The following is a 16,596-nucleotide window of genomic DNA, read 5'->3' as shown; positions in this document are numbered from 1 at the left end:
ACGTGGACACTCCAGCCAGCCGCTCAGAGCGGGACCTCGAGCTCTCCTGCTCCGTCTCTAGAAGCCCCCACCTCCCGCCCAGCCCAGCCAGCACAGCTGCGGCCCTGTCCCAGGCCACCAGCCCACTCCTTTCTCACACAGAGGAAGCGGCAGGCTCCGGGGAGCACTTCCAGATGCAACCAGAACCCTTGAGATCACCGGAAGCCACGCAGCCTTCCCGAGGCAGCGTGGCCGAGGGAGCGCCGCACGCGTGCCGGCCGGGTCTGCTCCACCGGGGCCGTCTCCGCCAGGCCTCGGCGCAGGGCGGGCTCAAGGCGAGACGCCAAAACCTACAGCCAGGCCCGTCAGAGCCGCGCCGCCGAGGAGCATAACGTCCCCAAAGAAGCTGGAGGAAAACACCTTCACAACCGCGGAGCCGAGAGACAGACACGACTGTGAGCCGGGAGACCGCGGGGGAAGACTCAGGAGCACTGCGAGACAAAACCCACCACCTCCATTCCTCACCCCGTGAAACTGTGTCTCAAACGTGAAGGAGAAGCAGACTTTGTCCCCTGAGAACGGCAGGGATCGGCCAGCAGACCTGCCCTCCAGCATTCCCAGAGAACGAAAGGAACATGGGCCACAAACTCTGATCCACGCAGGGGAAGGAGAGTAAGTGAAGGGAAAGTAAAAATCTGCTTTTCTTCTTACTAGGTCAGCGGTTCCCTCCCACTGCCACGGCTGTCCGGGGTCAAGGTTAGGGACCGGGGATAAAGAACGGTATTTCGTGATAACAAGACAGTCAGTCCTTCCAGAAGACAGAACAATCTTTAACACGCATGCGCCTAACAACAGAGCATCAAGCTACACGAGGCAAAGGGTGACAGAACTGCTGGCAGAAACACATGAACCCGTTACCATGGCGGGGGCCCTCGTGCCCGGCTCAGAAGAGGACAGACTCAGCGGGCAGGAAATCAGCAGAGACACAATGGAACTCAACGCCACCATGTGCCAACGGGACAAAAGTGCGTCACAGACCACTGCACCGACCAGCAGCAGGATACACGTTCCTCTCAGGCTCACATGGGACGTCTCCAAAACCGACCGTGTTCTGGGCCACACACACCTCAACAAATTTACAGGAAGAGAAACCATACAACGTCTGCTCTCAGACCACAGTGGAATTCAACCAGAAACCAGTATCAGAAAGGGAACTGGGAAATCCCTATAAACTTGGAGCCTCAACAACACGCTGCTAGAGAACACATGGACCAAAGAAGTCTCAGGAGAAATTTAAAAATATTTGGAACTGAAAAAAATGAAAATATAATTTAATCAAAACACAACTTAACCAAAATGTGTGAGGTGCATGGGGCGCCTGGGTGGCTCAGTCCATCAAGCGGCTGCCTTTGGCTTGGGTCATGATCTCAGGGTCCTGGAATCGAGCCCCACGTGGGGCTCCCCCTCCTCTCCGTTCCTGCTCGCTCTCTCTCGCTATCTGTGTCTCTATCAAATATATAAAATCTTTAAAAAAAAAAAAAGATACAATTAAAAATAAGTGTGTGGGATGCAGCAAAAGCAGTGGTCAGAGGGAAATTTACAGCATCGGACCCATGTTAGAAAAACTATCTAAATGAATCATCTGAGCTTCCCCCTTAGAAAACCTGAGAAAGGAAAACATGCTATAAATGTAAAGCCAACAAAAACAATACACAATAAAAATCAGAGCAGAAATCAATGAAATAGAAAAAAAAAAAAACCAAAGAAACCAAAAGTTGGTTTTCTGGGAGAATTCAGTATGGGTCCCTGGACACGGAAAGGATAATGACCCAATACCACAAATGACTCAATGCCCACACATTTGGAGACTTGGGTGAATGGACCTGCTCCTTGAGAGACACTCTGCAGAGTCCTCTACCTGTTTTTTGTTTTTTTGTTTTTTTTTAAGATTTTATTTATTTGACAGAGAGAGATCACAAGCAAGCAGAGAGGCAGGCAGAGAGGGAGGGGGAAGCAGGCTCCCCGCTGAGCAGAGAGCCCAATGTGGGGCTCGATCCCAGGACCCCGAGATCATGACCTGAGCCAAATGCAGAGGCTTAACCCACTGAACCACCCAGGTGCCCCTTCCTCTACCTGCTCTTAAAGAGAAACTGAGTCACTACTTGATAACCTTCTGAAACAGAAGGCACCAGGCCCCAATGGGTTTACTGGTGAGTTCTACCAAATACTTAAGGAATAAATTATATCGATTCTCTACAATCTCTCTCAGAGGACAGAAGCAGAGAACATTTCGTAATTTGTTCTATGAAAACAGCATTACCCAATACCAAAGCCAGATAAAGACAAGAAAACTAGAGGCCAACACCCCTCATGAACACAGATGCAAAATCCTCAACAAAATATTAGCAAACTAAACCCAAGAAAGTGCAAATTGGGATTTATGCTAGGTATGCAAAGATGGCTCAACATTTGAAAAAAAAAATCACGAAGTCTATCACATCAGCAGATTAGGAAGAAAAATCATCTGATCATATCAATGGATGCAGAGAAAGCAGCTGGCAAGTTCCAACACCAATTCATGATAAAGTGTCACAAAATGAGAGAGAGAGAGACCTCCTCCACATGACCAAGACCACGTGCGGAACCCCTCCTGCCGGCGCACTTAATGGTGAGAAAGTTGAGGCTTTTCCGCTAAGATCGGGCGGAAGGCAAGGATGTCCCCTCTTTGCCGCTCCTTTTCAACATCGTGCTGGATGTCCTTGCTAACACATAAGGTAAGAAAATAAAATAAAAGGCATACAGATTGGAAAAGAAAAAAGGAAACTGTCTTTGCTCACAGAGAACATGACTATCTCCGCAGAAAAAGCAAACAAGGCAACAAAAAGCCTCGTGAAGGTAGCGATTGTAGCCACGCTGTGGAGTACAAGGTTAACATACGACATGCTGCTAAGGGGAACAAGTCAAGACACCTGACCCCACGCGACTCCAAGAATTACTGTAAGGCCACGGTCGTCAAGGCGGTGTGGCGCAGGGCGGGCGGTGTTGGTGACAGCACAGGTCAGTGCATCAGCGGAACTGAAGAGTCCAGAAGGAGCCACACAGACACACCCAACTGACCTGCGACACAGGAGCACGCGTGGTGCGGTGGGGAAACGGTCTGTTCGACAGATGGGGCCGAGCGACCGGACACCCGCAGCAAAGACACTAACTCAAACGTGTCACAGGTTTGAATGTAAGAAGTGGAACCGTAAGCCTCCTGGGAGACAACAGAGAAAACCCAGACGGCCCCAGTGGTGAGGGCTTCGTGGACGCAAGACCAAAGATATGAGCAGGGAGAGACAAGCCGATGCGCTAGGATTCCTTAACAGCGACGACGGCGGCTCTGCCCCAAGCGCAGCCGCGGGAGAAGAGCTACAGACCAGGAGAAGCAACGGCAGGAGACAGGTCTGAACAAAGCCTAAAACGCACAAGAATTTTCCAGGTTCAACAAAACGAAGAACATATTTTAAAATCGGCAAAAAACCCAAAGGACACTTTGAGGAATATACGAGTGTATGAGAAGCTGCCCCACGTCCCAGGTCACCGGGGAGATGAAACTCAAACAGCGACGACACCGCTGCACCCCTCCGAGAGCGGCCACGGTCTGGCGAGGACAGGAGCACCCGGAGCGCTCGGTCACCGCTGCTGGGAAGGCAGGTGGTGCCGCCACCTCGGAAGGAGGTTTGGTGGTTTCTCCCAAGACGAAACCTGCTCTTCCCATCTGAACCGGCGATCGTGCTCCCTGAGGGCCCCCCACGGCGGACGGGAACACACGTCCCCACAGAAACCTGCACACGAGGGCGGCAGCAGCTCCGTGCGTAACTGCCAACCCTTGGAAGCCACCCAGGGGTCCTTCAGCGGGTGGACGGACACGGGAACTGTCCCTCCAGTACGTGGGAGGGTGTTCAGCATGAAGAGGACATGAGCCATCCTGCCATGAGGGGACGCGGGGGGCCGTGAGTGCGTGTCAGAGTGACAGGAGCCAGTCTGAGAAGGCTGCGGCCCGTGTGACCCCAGCGACAGGACTCTGGTGAAGGCACAGCGGTGGGGCTGGTGACAGGTCTCATTGCAGTGGTCGGGGGAGGAGGGACGAATGGGCGGAGCACGGCAGACGGGGAGGGCAGAGGACTCTAAGACCCCGCAGCGGGGGATGCCCGTCCCTACGCAGCCGTCCCAATGCACAGAACGCCTGCCCCGAGAGGGACCCTCCCGTGAACGACGGACTCTGGGGGATGACGACGTGTCCGTGTGGGCTCACTCATGGGAGCAGACGCACGACTCTGGTGCGGGATGTGGACAGTGGGGGAGGCTGTGCCTGTGTGGGGACAGCGGCTGTATGGGAAATCTCTGTATTTTCCTGTGAATTTTACTGTGAACCTAAAAGTGCTCCGAAAACTGAAGTTGGTATAAAACGCGCGCAGAGTGCCACCAAGGGAAGCCCTGCAGAGGAAAGAAATGGAGAGAGGCAGGTGCTCCTGGCGGTGGGGATGGGCGAGGAGGGGCCCTGGAGTTGGGCTGAGGGCAGACGCCCGGATGGGGCTCTGCATGGACCCCATTACTGGCAGCCTCAGGACTTCAGCACCCACCAGCAGGTTCACGCCAAGCCCACCGCCCTTGGGGTTCCTGGCGTCTGCTCTCCTGGGGCCCTGGCCCATGGAGATGGAACCTGAGAAACCAAAACCACGTACGTGTCAGCAGGCCAGGCCGACGGCAAGGCGAGGCGCTGAGGGCGAGGCGAGGAGACACCCCACGAACACGCTCCTCGGCCTGGCCTCTGTGTCAAGGCGTTTCTGGGACCACCAGCCACAGTCTGGTCATGGACACCAGGCCCATCGCCTGTGCCCTCTGCCCCCCGACACCCGGGGTGCCCCTGAACCCACTCTCTGGCCGTTCCTGCTGGGCCTCCATCTGGGACATTTTTCACACACAGCCTCATCCCGTCAGCCTGTGCCTCCCCTTCCCCGCCCAGCTGTGGGACAGCGCCTGGCATTCAGGAGGCACCCGGTCGTTGTCAAACCCTGGCTGGCTCTGGGCCCTCCCAGCGCGTCGGGTCTCCTCCCCGAGCATAGGCCCGAGTAGAGGCCCGAGCACCGGTCTGTCTGCCTGACCTCCCGCCCCGCAGGGCTGCGGTGACAGCTGAGTGAGCGGGTGCTGGGGCCTCTGGCGCACGGAAGCCACACACACTAGCGTCCCCGCACCTCGTCACCACGGGGGGACCATGAGAGGAAAGCAAGACGGACGCGTGCCCTTCCGAACCGGCGATCAGACGCCTTATCCTTCCGAGAAGCCACAGGACTGATGACGGCTGCACGCGGAGAACCACGTGAATGCTACCGACACTGAGCGCTCCCGCGGGGCCTCGTCCTCGCGTCCCCCTTCCCTCCCTGCGCACCTGCCCTTCCAGAGAAGCACAGCGAGAGGAGGGGACCCCGTCAGCCCGTGTTTCCTGAGTGTGACTCTGGGTCCCAAAGCGCCCGACATCACCCACGCCCTGTGCGGAGACCCCTGAGGGGGCGGGTAGTGGCTGCTGTGTGCGGGGGCCCGCTAAACACCTCTCTGCTGCGGGGGCACGTCCTCGCGTGTCCAGAAGACGTCCAAGTGCAGGGCAGACGGGCTCCTCCTCACCATTTACTGACGAGCACGTGGCGGGCAGATGACCCAGGACCCAGGGAAGGCCTTCCCGGCCCGGGAGTGGCATCAGCCTCCACGGAGCATCGCACACCAGGAAGGCAGCCCGGGACGCTCTGCTCACCGAGGCCCTTGAAGAAGAAAAGGCCAACGGGAGAAGGCACGCGCGCCGGCCGGGGACACGCCAGCACAACGCACATGAACTCCGATCGTCAGTCGGACGCCGGCCACGTGCTCTGCCATAGCAGACCGCACAGGGCCAGAAACGGCCGACAGAAAGGGGACTGGCGACAGCAGACATCAGGGAGACACCAAAGAAAACCTCGTCCACTGAGGCCAGGCTCCAAACCCCCTATTGCCTGGCGGCCCCAACCGGACACAGCACCCCACAGGCCCGTGAACACGCCCACACCTACCAGAGCACTCGCAAAGGCAGTGCTCGTGCAACACGGGGAAGCTGTGGAGGGGCCCACGGGGGAGCACGTCCACGAAGGAAAGCCACACGGGAAAGGTCCCTGTGCCCAGACCCCAGTGTGCTTGGCCCTAGTGGGGGCAGGGAGGGCCTCTGCCCTGCGGTTCCACGCAGTGTCGGCCAGGACGTCTCTGAGCTGCACGCCTGGGGGCCAGGCGCTCCTCCCTACACACACACGTGCACACACGTAAAAAGGGTTTCGACATGTTTCTCAGGAAGGAGACAGTGCTCTGTGGTGACCTGACCTCTGACGGGCCCTGGGAAGCTACCCGGGGGCCAGGGCAATCCTGGTGTCTGCAGGTGGGCCACGGGGGCTCCTGCCGTGGGGAGACACAGGCAGGCCCCCAGAGAACAGAGTTCCCGTGAAGGTCAGACGTGCCGAGGCCGGCCGGCAGACACGCGGTTTGCCGGGGGAAGGGGCCGCACGGCATCAGGCATCACGGCTCCGTCCCCGGGCCCCAGAAACCGCGAGGCTCATCATCACTTACCTCTTATGGCAGTTTTTGGCGGGGGGAGCTCGGGTGCCAGGCCCCAACTGAACAGCCCAGAAGTGCACCCCCACAGCTGTCCCCACCCTCCCGGGGTGTTCACAGGACAGGGACTGGGAGGGGAATGTGCTACAGCGGGGGAAGCCCGCACCACCTCAGGCTGCGCCCAGGCTGTCCCTCCCCCGACAGAAGCGCACACGCGACGCGGGCCGCCTGCTGCTGTTGCGCCGGACGCCTCCCTGCGCCTTCTCTACCGCCTCACATCGGCTGCGGCCCGCGGCCTGGGACCGACCGGACAGTCCCCGCCCCACCCCACCCGCTGACCACACGGGCCGAGCATCCGCAACTTCCTTTCCTTCCTGGAAAGCAAGGAACCTCACTTCCGCCGCCCGCACCAGCTTCAGAAGGCGTCAGTCACATGAGCCGGCCGAGTGTCCGTCTGGGAAAAGAGTTTATTCTCCCCGGCCTCAACGCAATCCCTTTCCGCTTTAGTACACGTTTACTCCGGGTTACAGAACTTTCAATTACCAGTGAGCGTGATAATTCAATTTCCTAACTACTAGATTCATGAACTCAAAACAATTCTTCCCTCCCAAATGCCAAGCATCCTAAGGCCACACATAACGCAGTGCAGTGACGTCTCTCCCAATTCTCTTCTGAACCAGCAGGCCCCGCTTCCCTCTCAGGTCACAGGGGAGACCGACCGGCCTGAGCCCAAGGATGCCTCCTCCTCGGGCAGAGGTGCCTACAAGAAGTGGATTCCCGCCCGCAGCCAGGGGCAGGGGCACGCGGACCGCCAGCTCCACCTGGTGGAAGACGCAGGGCAGGCGGCACGGTCACTTCCGACAGAGTTCCAGCACCTTCTTCACCATGGCCCCGATCCCGTCGTGGATGTGGTGGAGCTCCGTCTCGCACATGAAGGCCGGGGTCGTGACCACCTTGTTCTTCTGGTCCACGTGAGCTTCGTGCACAGAAGTTATGGAAATGCATCACCTGGCAAGGACTAGGGGATCGCAGGTGCGACGTGTCCAGCCCGCGGCCGCCCCACACCAACCTGCAGCGGGCGCAAGTGCACCTAGAGCAAGAGGCCAACCCGGGACCTCCCTCTACACGAGCCACGTTCCTGTCCTGGTCACCCAGACACGAGCAGACACAGGCCTGGCCCTGTCCCATGCTAACAACATGCGCCCTCCTGCGCCCAACCCCAAGGCTGCGTGGCCAGCCCACCCGGACGGCTGTGGGCTCTGCTCCCCTCTGCACAGCGGGGAGACGGAGCGCCGCACCAGACACCGCCCACAAGGAGATAAAGGCAGCTTTGAGACGGACACCCAGAGGGACACGGTGTTGTCACCAGAGCCCCAGGGACACCGTGCCGCTCTACTCCTCAACCCTGGTCCACGTGGAGAGTCTGGGTCCAGCTGTGGACCCAGAACACGGTTGGCCTGTGGCCTGAGGCTCTGTGCGCACAGCACCCGGGCACCCACAGGAGGACCAGCGGCCCACGAGGCCACGTGGGATGGCTCCCCGTCCACAGCACCCAGGGAGCTTCCAGCCAAGCCAGGCAGCTCCCCTGTCCGTCTTCCACTGCAGCCCCCCCCACCCTGGGGCGCCTGCTGCCTCCGCCCCCGCCCAGAAACCTGACCCCACGGAGCCTGAGGCCGTGCACTCGCCTGACCAGGTGGCCTCGTGGGGCTCCAGGCCTGGGCAGTAGGTGTGACACCCGTCGTGCACGTGCTCCCAGACGCCCCAGCAGCACAGACCCTCGTTCAAGATGCTGCCTGCCTGGGTCCGTCCCCGAGGTCAGAAGACGGGTCGCCGCACCACACGCTACTGCCACCCCAGCTGCCGGAAAGGATATGGTCACTCCCTTCACGCAGTGCTTGGCGCCCAGCGCTTTGATGGCTTCCGCGGTCCCTGCGTAGGGCCACCTGCCGCCTTCCTCCTGCTCGTGGCCCACGGTGACCTCAACGCCACGGAGCACTTTGGCCGCGAGGACGGGAGCGATGCAGCACAGGCTGGAAGGCAGGACAGGGTGGGCTCAGGGCTACACGTGCGCATGCCAGGCCCGGGGCAGGACTGACCGCGAGGATGAGCCCAGCAGCGGCCGCTGGGCCACGGAGCGAGGAGTGTCGCAGCGACATGAGCCTCCGCTCACTGCCCCACGTGCTGCAGCCCCCGCAGCAGCGGGCCCGTGGGCAGTGGCCGCCCGCCGTGGTGGCCACAGAGAAGGGCTCTCAGAAGGCAACAGTGGACTTCAACCTGAGTTTTGGGTGGCTTTTCACACAGCAGCAGCTGACCCCAGGGCACGGACGTCCCAGAGACGCCCTCTCCGCAGAGGGTGTGAGAAGCGGTTTCAGCGGGCCAGTGAGTGTGCCCGGCACCACGGCAGCCAAGGGCCCCCCGACGAGAGCCCCGAGCCCCGCTACACCCCCAATGGGCCAATCCCAAGGTGTCGGAGGCTCGTGGTTCACTCTGGGTGCTCCCGCAGGGCTCCTTGGAGGCTCTGCTCACACCAGGAGGCCCCGCTGACCGGAAGCGCCAGACCCGGGCCCACCCACGGCCATGCGCACGGGGGACACATGTGGCACCACCACATGGCTGCAAGTTAGGCCGCCCCTGCCCTCCCTCAGGGCCCATGCACACCGCTGGCAGCCCCTGCCCGGCTCATGGTCAACACGGCCTGTCTGCGGCTCCCGTGTAGGCCCGCACGGCTCTGTCCCCAGGCTGCTCCGGCGAGCCGTGAGAGTGATGTCAACATACTTTCGTTCCTTCTCAAACATCACGCCTAAAACACGCGCTAGAAACGCATGGGAGAAAATCTCCCTCAGCCACCAAGGAGGCAGGAAGCCATCAGAACTGGCGTCCTGAAGCGCCCACGTCCCAAGCCCGGCGGCCGGGGCATGGGACACACAAGCCAGCAGTGTGGCCATCAGCCCTCGAGTGGTGCTGTTGGCACAGCCGCCCACCCTGCTCTCGGGCTGCGGACGCTGGAGCCGGAGGCTCTCGCTGGCACCGCTCAGGGGACACCCGAGCAAGGCAGCACAGCCATCGGGCCCCTCGCTCCCGCCTGCGCTCGTGATATGGGGTTGTCCCTGGCGCTCACCCACATGAGCGGAAGCTACTCCGGGGCTCGCGTCCCAGAAGGGGAGAGGCAGGGGGCAGTGCCGTCCCCCACTCCCGGGTGGCCCAGCTCGGTGTCTTCTAAGCCCATGGACTGCCAGCCTACGGACCCGAGGCCAGAGCCTTCCGTGAGGAGGGCTCCCGCACCGTGACCGGCAGGACTTCCGGCGAGTGACCCACGTGGGGACTGTCGTCACGCGACCCCGCTCACCCAGCCGCAGAGGCTGCCGCGCTCCCTCGTCCACACCCACGTTCAGCGCATCTGGCAGAGCTCCGGGGACGCTTCTCCCAGCAGCGGACCTGCGCCACCCCCACGCCCCGGCGCGCTTGTGCCGACAAGCCAGGGCGGCCTGCTCGAGTCTGGGTGTGCCTTGAACGCCGCCCCAGGGCAGGGGAGGGCGCTGGGCCAAGGAGCCCCAGCCCGCCTGGAGCGGGGATGGGACAGCAGACACCTGGCGAGGGGAGGAGGTGCTGGCAAAGCCGGGGGTCGGGGAAGGACTGACGCGGAGTCTTCTAGAAGCTCTCCCTCCTGTGAAGTCAGCAGAACGAGTTACCGCGACCACAGCATTTTCCCAGCGGGAAGGCGCCTGTGACGACGCGTGAGCTCCGACTGAAAACGGCCTCGAGGACCGCGCAGCCCCGCCCTCCCCCTGCCCCGACCTACCCAATGGGCTTGCCGGCCGCGTGGAACTCCTTCAGGACCCGCTCCACGTCCCCGTGGACCTTGCAGTCTTTCCCGTCAGCGGCGAACGTGCTCCTACCACGAGAAGAGGTGGCTCAGCTCTCACGGCCGGGGGTCGGCCTGCCCGGGGCCCCGACCCTACCCGGGAGAGGGCCGCGCGGCCGCGCTAACTCCCCAAACCCCGAGACGAGCAGGTCACGTGCGCGAGCGCGGGTTTTCAGGTAATCACATACGTTACTTTCTCTACTTCCAGCCCAGCGAGGGAGGGGGCGGCAGAGAGGTGAGGCGGGGAGGCCGGTCCCCGGGAGAACCACAGCCGGCAGGTGCCCGGGCTGCGGGCCACACCCACAGTCCTCAGAGGTCGGCTCTGTAAGCCAAGGAGGAGCAGGACATGCTGCGGGCCTGAAGCCGTGACCCGCCGTCCACGCACGAGGAAGACGCACGGGTTAGAGGACAGGACGCCGCGCCTCTCTCCATGCCAGGCGCGGCTCGGGGGTCTGGACGGCCTCCCCGCCCACCAGCTGCGCGCCGGCACCTCTCTAGGAGGCAACTGGTGAGCCCCAAAGCACACACATTCTCCCAGGAGCCCCACTCTGGCTCCCTGGCACACGCGTGTGCACACCTCCAGCCCGGGAACGTGTGGGCGCCACGGGGCTCCGGCAGCCTGCGGCCTGTGTCGGGGTGTGCCCGCGTGGCTGAGCTATCACGCGTCACGCTTTATTACACATCAACTATGTCCCCCAGAAGCCAGTAGCAGCCCAGACGCGAGGCCTGGAAACCACGCGTGTCCATCCAAGTTGGGGCGTCTGCCCGACGGGGTCTGTGCGTGCAGCCATGAGGTGCTTAACAGGCCACCAACAAGCTACCGTTTGTGACACACACAAAACAGAACAAGAAGCTTAACAGGCCTCCAACTGGTTACGCTTTGCTTTTTTTAAAAAAGACGTTATCTCAGAAAGCGAGAACGTGTGTGTGCGCGCAGAGGAGAGAACAGAGAGAGAGAAACGTCCAGCAGACCCCCGTGCGCGGAGCTCCCGCTCACAACCCTGGGACCACAGCCTGAGCCGAAACCAAGTGCTGGACACTCGCCCAACCGCGCCAGCCCGGAGCCCGGTCAGACTTCACACGACCACACGGAGACCTCTCAGACGTACACGTGAACGGGCAACTGGGGCAGCGACGGGCCCGAGGCTCCCCACAGCAAGAACTTCTGACCCCAGCGAGCTCGCCTGCCGCCCCTCGCTGCGTCCCACGGCCCAACCGGCAGCCGTGGCGAAGGGCACCAACCCCACCGAGCTGACGTTTCTTCTCGAACGGCCGGGATGAATGAGGCAGGAGACCTGAAGCCCCAGCTTGCCCGGGGGAAGGGTGAGTTCACAGATGGGGGCGCTGACCCAAGGCCATGGCTCCCTGGAACGCAGGGCAAAGACCTGCCAACAACCTGCTCACCTCCCTCCTGTGCTTCTAGGTCAACCGCGTGTGGTCATCAGCTGTGCCACGGGCACAACCCGAGCACAGCCCGAAAGTGCCCTCACCTGGGCGCGGGGGGGGGGGGGGGAGAGGCAGGCAATGGTCAGAGTTCAGGCTCACCTTCCCCAGGAAAAGCCCCAGGGCCTGGCAGAGTGAAGCCAACGGAGGCCACTCCCCGCCAGCTTCTGCCTGGTGCGCGTGCAGGCGGTGGGGATGAGGGCAGCTCACCCGAGAGGCTGGCATTTGGAGGACGGAGTGGACAGGAGGGCGAGGCAGGGCTCCCAGAGGAGGAAGCAGTATGGGAACCGGCTCCACAGGCGGAACAGCGGCTCGGGACCTGGACAGAGCCGTTCGGGTGTCTGCAGGCCGAGGGGAGCCAGGCGGCATCGGAACACCTCAGGTCCCTAACTGTGCCCCTCACTTCTGGCTGCAGGGCACCGGGACACAGCGAGCCAGGACACTGCTGCAGGGGGACGGCGCTCGCCAACCAACCAAACAGGGTGCAGGGGGCAGTACTCACTAGGGTCCCAGGCTCGATCCCTGCCCCACCCCATACCCTGCACACAAGGAGTCCAGAGGGAGGCGGGGCTGACAGGGGACGGTCCAGGTGACAGAATATCGACAGGACACTGTGGTGCGAGCCTGGGGCAGGCAGCCGGCCACGCAGATCAAGAAGGGGGGAGGTCTGCGGTCCAGATACAAACAGAATTCCTGGCGGACGTCAGAGAAGGGCGCCGGGACAGGAGGGGAGGCAGCGGGGGAGGAGGGGGAGAAGAGGAGCCCGCCGCAGGAGGCACGGTGGGGGGAGACCTTCGAGAGGAGACCCGATGGCACAGCAAGGAAACCCAGCGGGTGCTCGCGGGCCGAGGCTCTGCGGGAGGGCGCCAGCAGCATCCCACACCCGCCTGGTCTGGGAGCGGGGGGAGCAGGGAGGCGGAGAGGGGGCCGGCTGCCTGAGCTCACAGCCAGCCACACCGTCAGGGGCGCCTGGCCGTGGGCCACAGCAGCCAGCTCGTCTGCGATCCAGGGAGATGCTCCCCGTGGAGCCCAGTCTGCGGGGTCTCCACTGAAACCCGCCAAGTCCAGGCTGTTACCCCCACTAGGGTCCCCGTCTGACCCCAAAGCAGGCGACGCAGCTGCTTCCTGTCCTCCCACGCCAGCCGCAGTGGGGCTGCCTCGGAAGGGACAAGCCGGGACGGCGCGGCCAGCACAGAGCACTTCCGTGAGGCACGCAGACGGGTGGAGAAACGGGAAGAGAAACAGGACCTGAAACCCAAGAGACGTCACGCCGATGTGATGACAGCTTGTGCTCCGGCTACCATGGCAACGACCGGAGAACAAAATGAGGAAGGGCTCCCTTCCTCCCGTCAGACCAGCCTCCACACAGCCCGTGGGGACAGCTGCTTCCCTGCCACCAGGCCCGCGAGGCGGCGGCGTCCGTGAGGAACACGTGCAGGGACGCAGGTCCTGATGGGACCAGCCCGGCCAGCGCGTCGCTGGATCAGAGGAAGCCCACGCCGCCCCCACCCCACGGCGGCTGGTACCGGAACACCCAGCAAGAAGTGAGAGAAACCTGCGTCCCGCTGACGTTACACCAGGGCCCCGACAGAGCAGCTCTGTGCAGCCTCTGGGACCCCATGCCCCGTCCCTCGCGGCGCTCCAGCACTCACAGGTTCTTAGCGGCCCCGAAGCCTCCGGGGAAGATGGCGGCGTCATGATTGGCCGCACTGAGCCGGGCCAGGTCGGTGATCTTGCCGCGGGCGATCCTCGCAGACTCCGTCAGGACGTTCCTGGGAGAGAACAGAGAGGCCAGAAGTCAGCGTCCGGGTGTGGAGAGCAGAGCCGGGCTTGCGGGAGGCCGGCCCGTGAGCAAACGCGCGAGCGCTGACGGTCGGCGTCTAGAAAGACGGCCTCGCCCCGCACAGCATCTGGCCCGCTTAGCCCTGGGCCTGACGAAAGCTGGCGTGGGAAGGTCCAGGTCCGCAGAGGCGGAGGAAGCAAGCCAGGGCCCGCCCCAGCAGGAGACTGCGCTGTGCCTGGCTGGACCCCGCGGCCGGAGCAAGACGGGAGGGCCAGAGGGACCTCAGCGTGTGCCAGACTGCACGGGCCTCGGGGACAGAAATGCTCCAAGACCGGGGCCCAGCCAGGGGCAGGAGACAGGAGCCACGCTGACCGCAGGGCAGGGGATCACGAAAGCCAGGCAGGAGGACTTCCGGCAGGCGGAAGAAGGTAACGAGCGCCACCACGACACGGTCGCGGGACAGCCCGGAACGCAGCCAGATCCGCGGCAGGGACAACGCAACCAAGCCCACGGGGTCTCGGGCAGCTTCCAGCAGGTCCTGGTCCACGCTCAGCACTCGGGGAGGGACCCACACCTGGTCTCGCTCTCGGAAGGCTGCCCCTTGGTGTGGTCGACCACGTGCATCTGAGGGATGTCAGGAGCGAAGATCTGGACCTCGGCCCCGCCGCGGCTCAGGTGGACCAACACCCTGCGTGGGAGAAAAGGACACAGATTCCGAGACACAGCAGACCCGGCGCTGCCTGTCACTCCGCACGCATGGGCAGCGCCCCGCAGAGGGCCCCGTGCACACCCCTTACGGCGGCTACCATCACGGGGCCTTCCCGCAGGCTACGGCTGGCTGACCAAGGACCCCCACGTCCACAGTTCAGATTCGCTGCCACCGAACCAGCCTGGAGAGCCCAGCTGGTCCCCCAGCTCCCTCTACAAACCGGGTGCAGGGGACGGGCGACCGGGCCGGTCCCAGCCTGGAAGTCTCGGTTCCCAGGATGCTTTGGGGGCTCTTCCTCCCACAGACGATCGACGCAGGACGGGAGGGCTGAGTCGGACTTCGGTCAGGACAGGAGGTTCGAGTCCTGCTCTGCCCCACCCTTCCTGTCATAGCCAGAGGGCCAGGGGAGAGACATCCAGGTCTCCCTGAGGGCTGATCTGTTCCAGGCCCGGGGCTCTCACTGTCCCCCTTCAGAGGCGGTGTGAGCGGGTAGGGCCAGCACCGCCCCATCACTCAGGCTCGGCTCCTTGTAACCTGCAGGGCTCTCCGCACTCGGCTCCGTGTCCACCCGCTACCCCGTGCTCCCCTGTTCTCGTGTCCCGGCCCCGAGCCCCCATCTGGAAGCTTTCCTGGCTCTCCACTGCCCACCAGCTCTGCACGCGCCGAAGTCCACTGTGGGCCGGTGCCCACGCTGGATGGGAGGGCAGGCGCAGGCTGGGGGGGCCTCGGGCTCCTCTGGGCTCCCTGTGGCCCCGCACCGGGAGGGACATGTCCCCCAGCCACGCGCTAACTCTCCTCCAACCTGCTCCAGGCCCACAAGGCCTAGCGCTCTGGCGCACAGAAGCCTTTTCACTCAGGTAAGAGAAGGATGAGCGACCACTGATGGGTCCCATCAAAGACACGGCCGAGGCGGGAGGCTCACCCAGAGAGCCAGGAGGACGCCCACGCCCCCGGGCCTCGGAGGGAAGCAGCAGGCGCTAACAGGACACCGGAAGTGCTCCCTGCTTATCTGTGGGGCACAAGGCCACGGACTCGAGGGGCTCCCTGCCCCTCACTTCTCGCCTCACTGGTTTCTGCCTGTCTAGACGAAGGGTCCCCAAATGGTTCAGGAAAAAGCAACCGTCCTTGAGGGCTTACGCTGAGGCCTCGTGGAGCTCAGTCCCATCGTAGACTCCACATCCAGACAGCACCTGTGGGGGAGCGGGGGTCAGGGGGGAGTCCACCAGGAAGCCGCTGGCCTGGGGGGGGGGGGGGGCGGGGGGGGGGGGAGGGCCGGGCCCAGGGAAGAGAATGGAACTGACCCTGGAGGGACAGAGGTAAGGGTTGGGCAGGGGTGGGGTTGGGGGTTAAGGGAGGAGCCTGGGGGCCCAACCCAGAGAGGGGGTGGCCGAGGGGCTAGGGGGCCTTATCTGGGGGAGCAGGGGGAGCAGCAGCAGAGGGTTTAGGAGGCCGGCCTGGGGGAGAGCAGGGGGCCCGGCCTGGGGGTGGAGGAGTGCGGTGGGGGTGGGTTGGGGGCACGACCTGGGGGTTGGAGGGGTGCGGCGGGGGGTTGGGGGGCCGGCCGGGGGGGTGGAGGGGTGCGGCGGGGACTTAAGGGGCCGGCCTCGGCGGCAGCCCCGCCCCCAGCCCCGCTCGCCGGCGTCCGCTCACCAGAGCGACCCTGGCCCCCGGGCGCGGCGCCGAGCCATGGAGGGCCGCGCGTGGGGTGGACGCGTGAAGAGGCGCGAACGCGGAGGCCGCACGTAGCCTGGACGCCACCAGGGCCCTGACCGCCGCCATGACTGCGCGGAGACGCGGGTCGCAGGGTCACGCGGTCACAGAGCCCCGCGCGTAAACAGCGTGCCCCGCGCCTGCGCAGTCGGCCCGGCCGCCGTCCCGCGAGCACCCCCCCGGTAGGCGGGGCCGCGCCTGCGCACTCGCCCTCCCGCACTAGATCGTTGCCCGCGGGCCCGGGAGGGTTTCTCCGTTGAACCCTTCTAGGTGTTTCCCAGGAGTCAGTTCGCGGGAGACTCCTCTAATCTACCGCATTTCCAAGTGCGGCAGCTGTTCACGATGCTAAGTGGTCCCCGCGGCGGCCCCGGGCTGCGGACGCCCGGCAGGTGGACGCAGGGCCGTGCCTGCCGCGGGTGTGAGCACTGCCCGGGGCCGCCCTCGGCACAGAGACCCGGGGAGGCGGCAGTAACAGGACAGGAAACGGCTGGAGCCGAG

General features: G+C 63.4%; 1 protein-coding gene across 3 annotated transcripts; it reads right to left on the bottom strand.

Annotated features, from left to right (window-relative positions):
- Nucleotides 1-7,038: 7,038 nt before the first annotated feature.
- On the bottom strand, nucleotides 7,039-16,239 carry LOC111155688 (chromosome unknown C21orf33 homolog). 3 transcript variants are annotated; one of them, XM_022515984.1, is made up of 7 exons: nucleotides 16,039-16,239; nucleotides 15,526-15,578; nucleotides 14,254-14,367; nucleotides 13,549-13,668; nucleotides 10,391-10,483; nucleotides 8,465-8,621; nucleotides 7,039-7,571 (listed from the first exon to the last, which is right to left on the bottom strand). In XM_022515984.1, the coding sequence occupies exons 1-7, from the start codon at nucleotides 16,165-16,167 to the stop codon at nucleotides 7,443-7,445; spliced, it is 795 nt and encodes a 264-aa protein (XP_022371692.1). In that variant the 5' UTR covers nucleotides 16,168-16,239; the 3' UTR covers nucleotides 7,039-7,442. The 3 variants fall into 3 exon arrangements, with proteins under 3 accessions (XP_022371692.1, XP_022371694.1, XP_022371693.1); XM_022515986.1 differs by lacking the exon at nucleotides 10,391-10,483; XM_022515985.1 differs by lacking the exons at nucleotides 7,039-7,571; nucleotides 8,465-8,621; nucleotides 10,391-10,483 and adding an exon at nucleotides 11,958-13,144.
- Nucleotides 16,240-16,596: the final 357 nt, after the last annotated feature.

The sequence above is a fragment of the Enhydra lutris genome, unplaced genomic scaffold, assembly GCF_002288905.1.
Source record: "Enhydra lutris kenyoni isolate GAN:26980312 unplaced genomic scaffold, ASM228890v2 scaffoldscaffold43, whole genome shotgun sequence".
Lineage (NCBI taxonomy): Eukaryota > Metazoa > Chordata > Mammalia > Carnivora > Mustelidae > Enhydra > Enhydra lutris.
Note: the sequence above shows the minus strand (reverse complement) of the source record. Positions and strands in the feature narration are given on the sequence as shown.

Coding starts and splice junctions, on each gene's coding strand:
- LOC111155688 (XM_022515984.1), bottom strand. CDS start 16,167: ATGGCGGCGGTCAGGGCCCTGGTGGCGTCCAGGCTACGTGCGGCCTCC. Junction 15,579..16,038: donor CGGGGGCCAGGGTCGCTCTG/GTGAGCGGACGC, acceptor GCTCCCCCACAG/GTGCTGTCTGGATGTGGAGT. Junction 14,368..15,525: donor GAGCTCCACGAGGCCTCAGC/GTAAGCCCTCAA, acceptor TCTCCCACGCAG/GGTGTTGGTCCACCTGAGCC.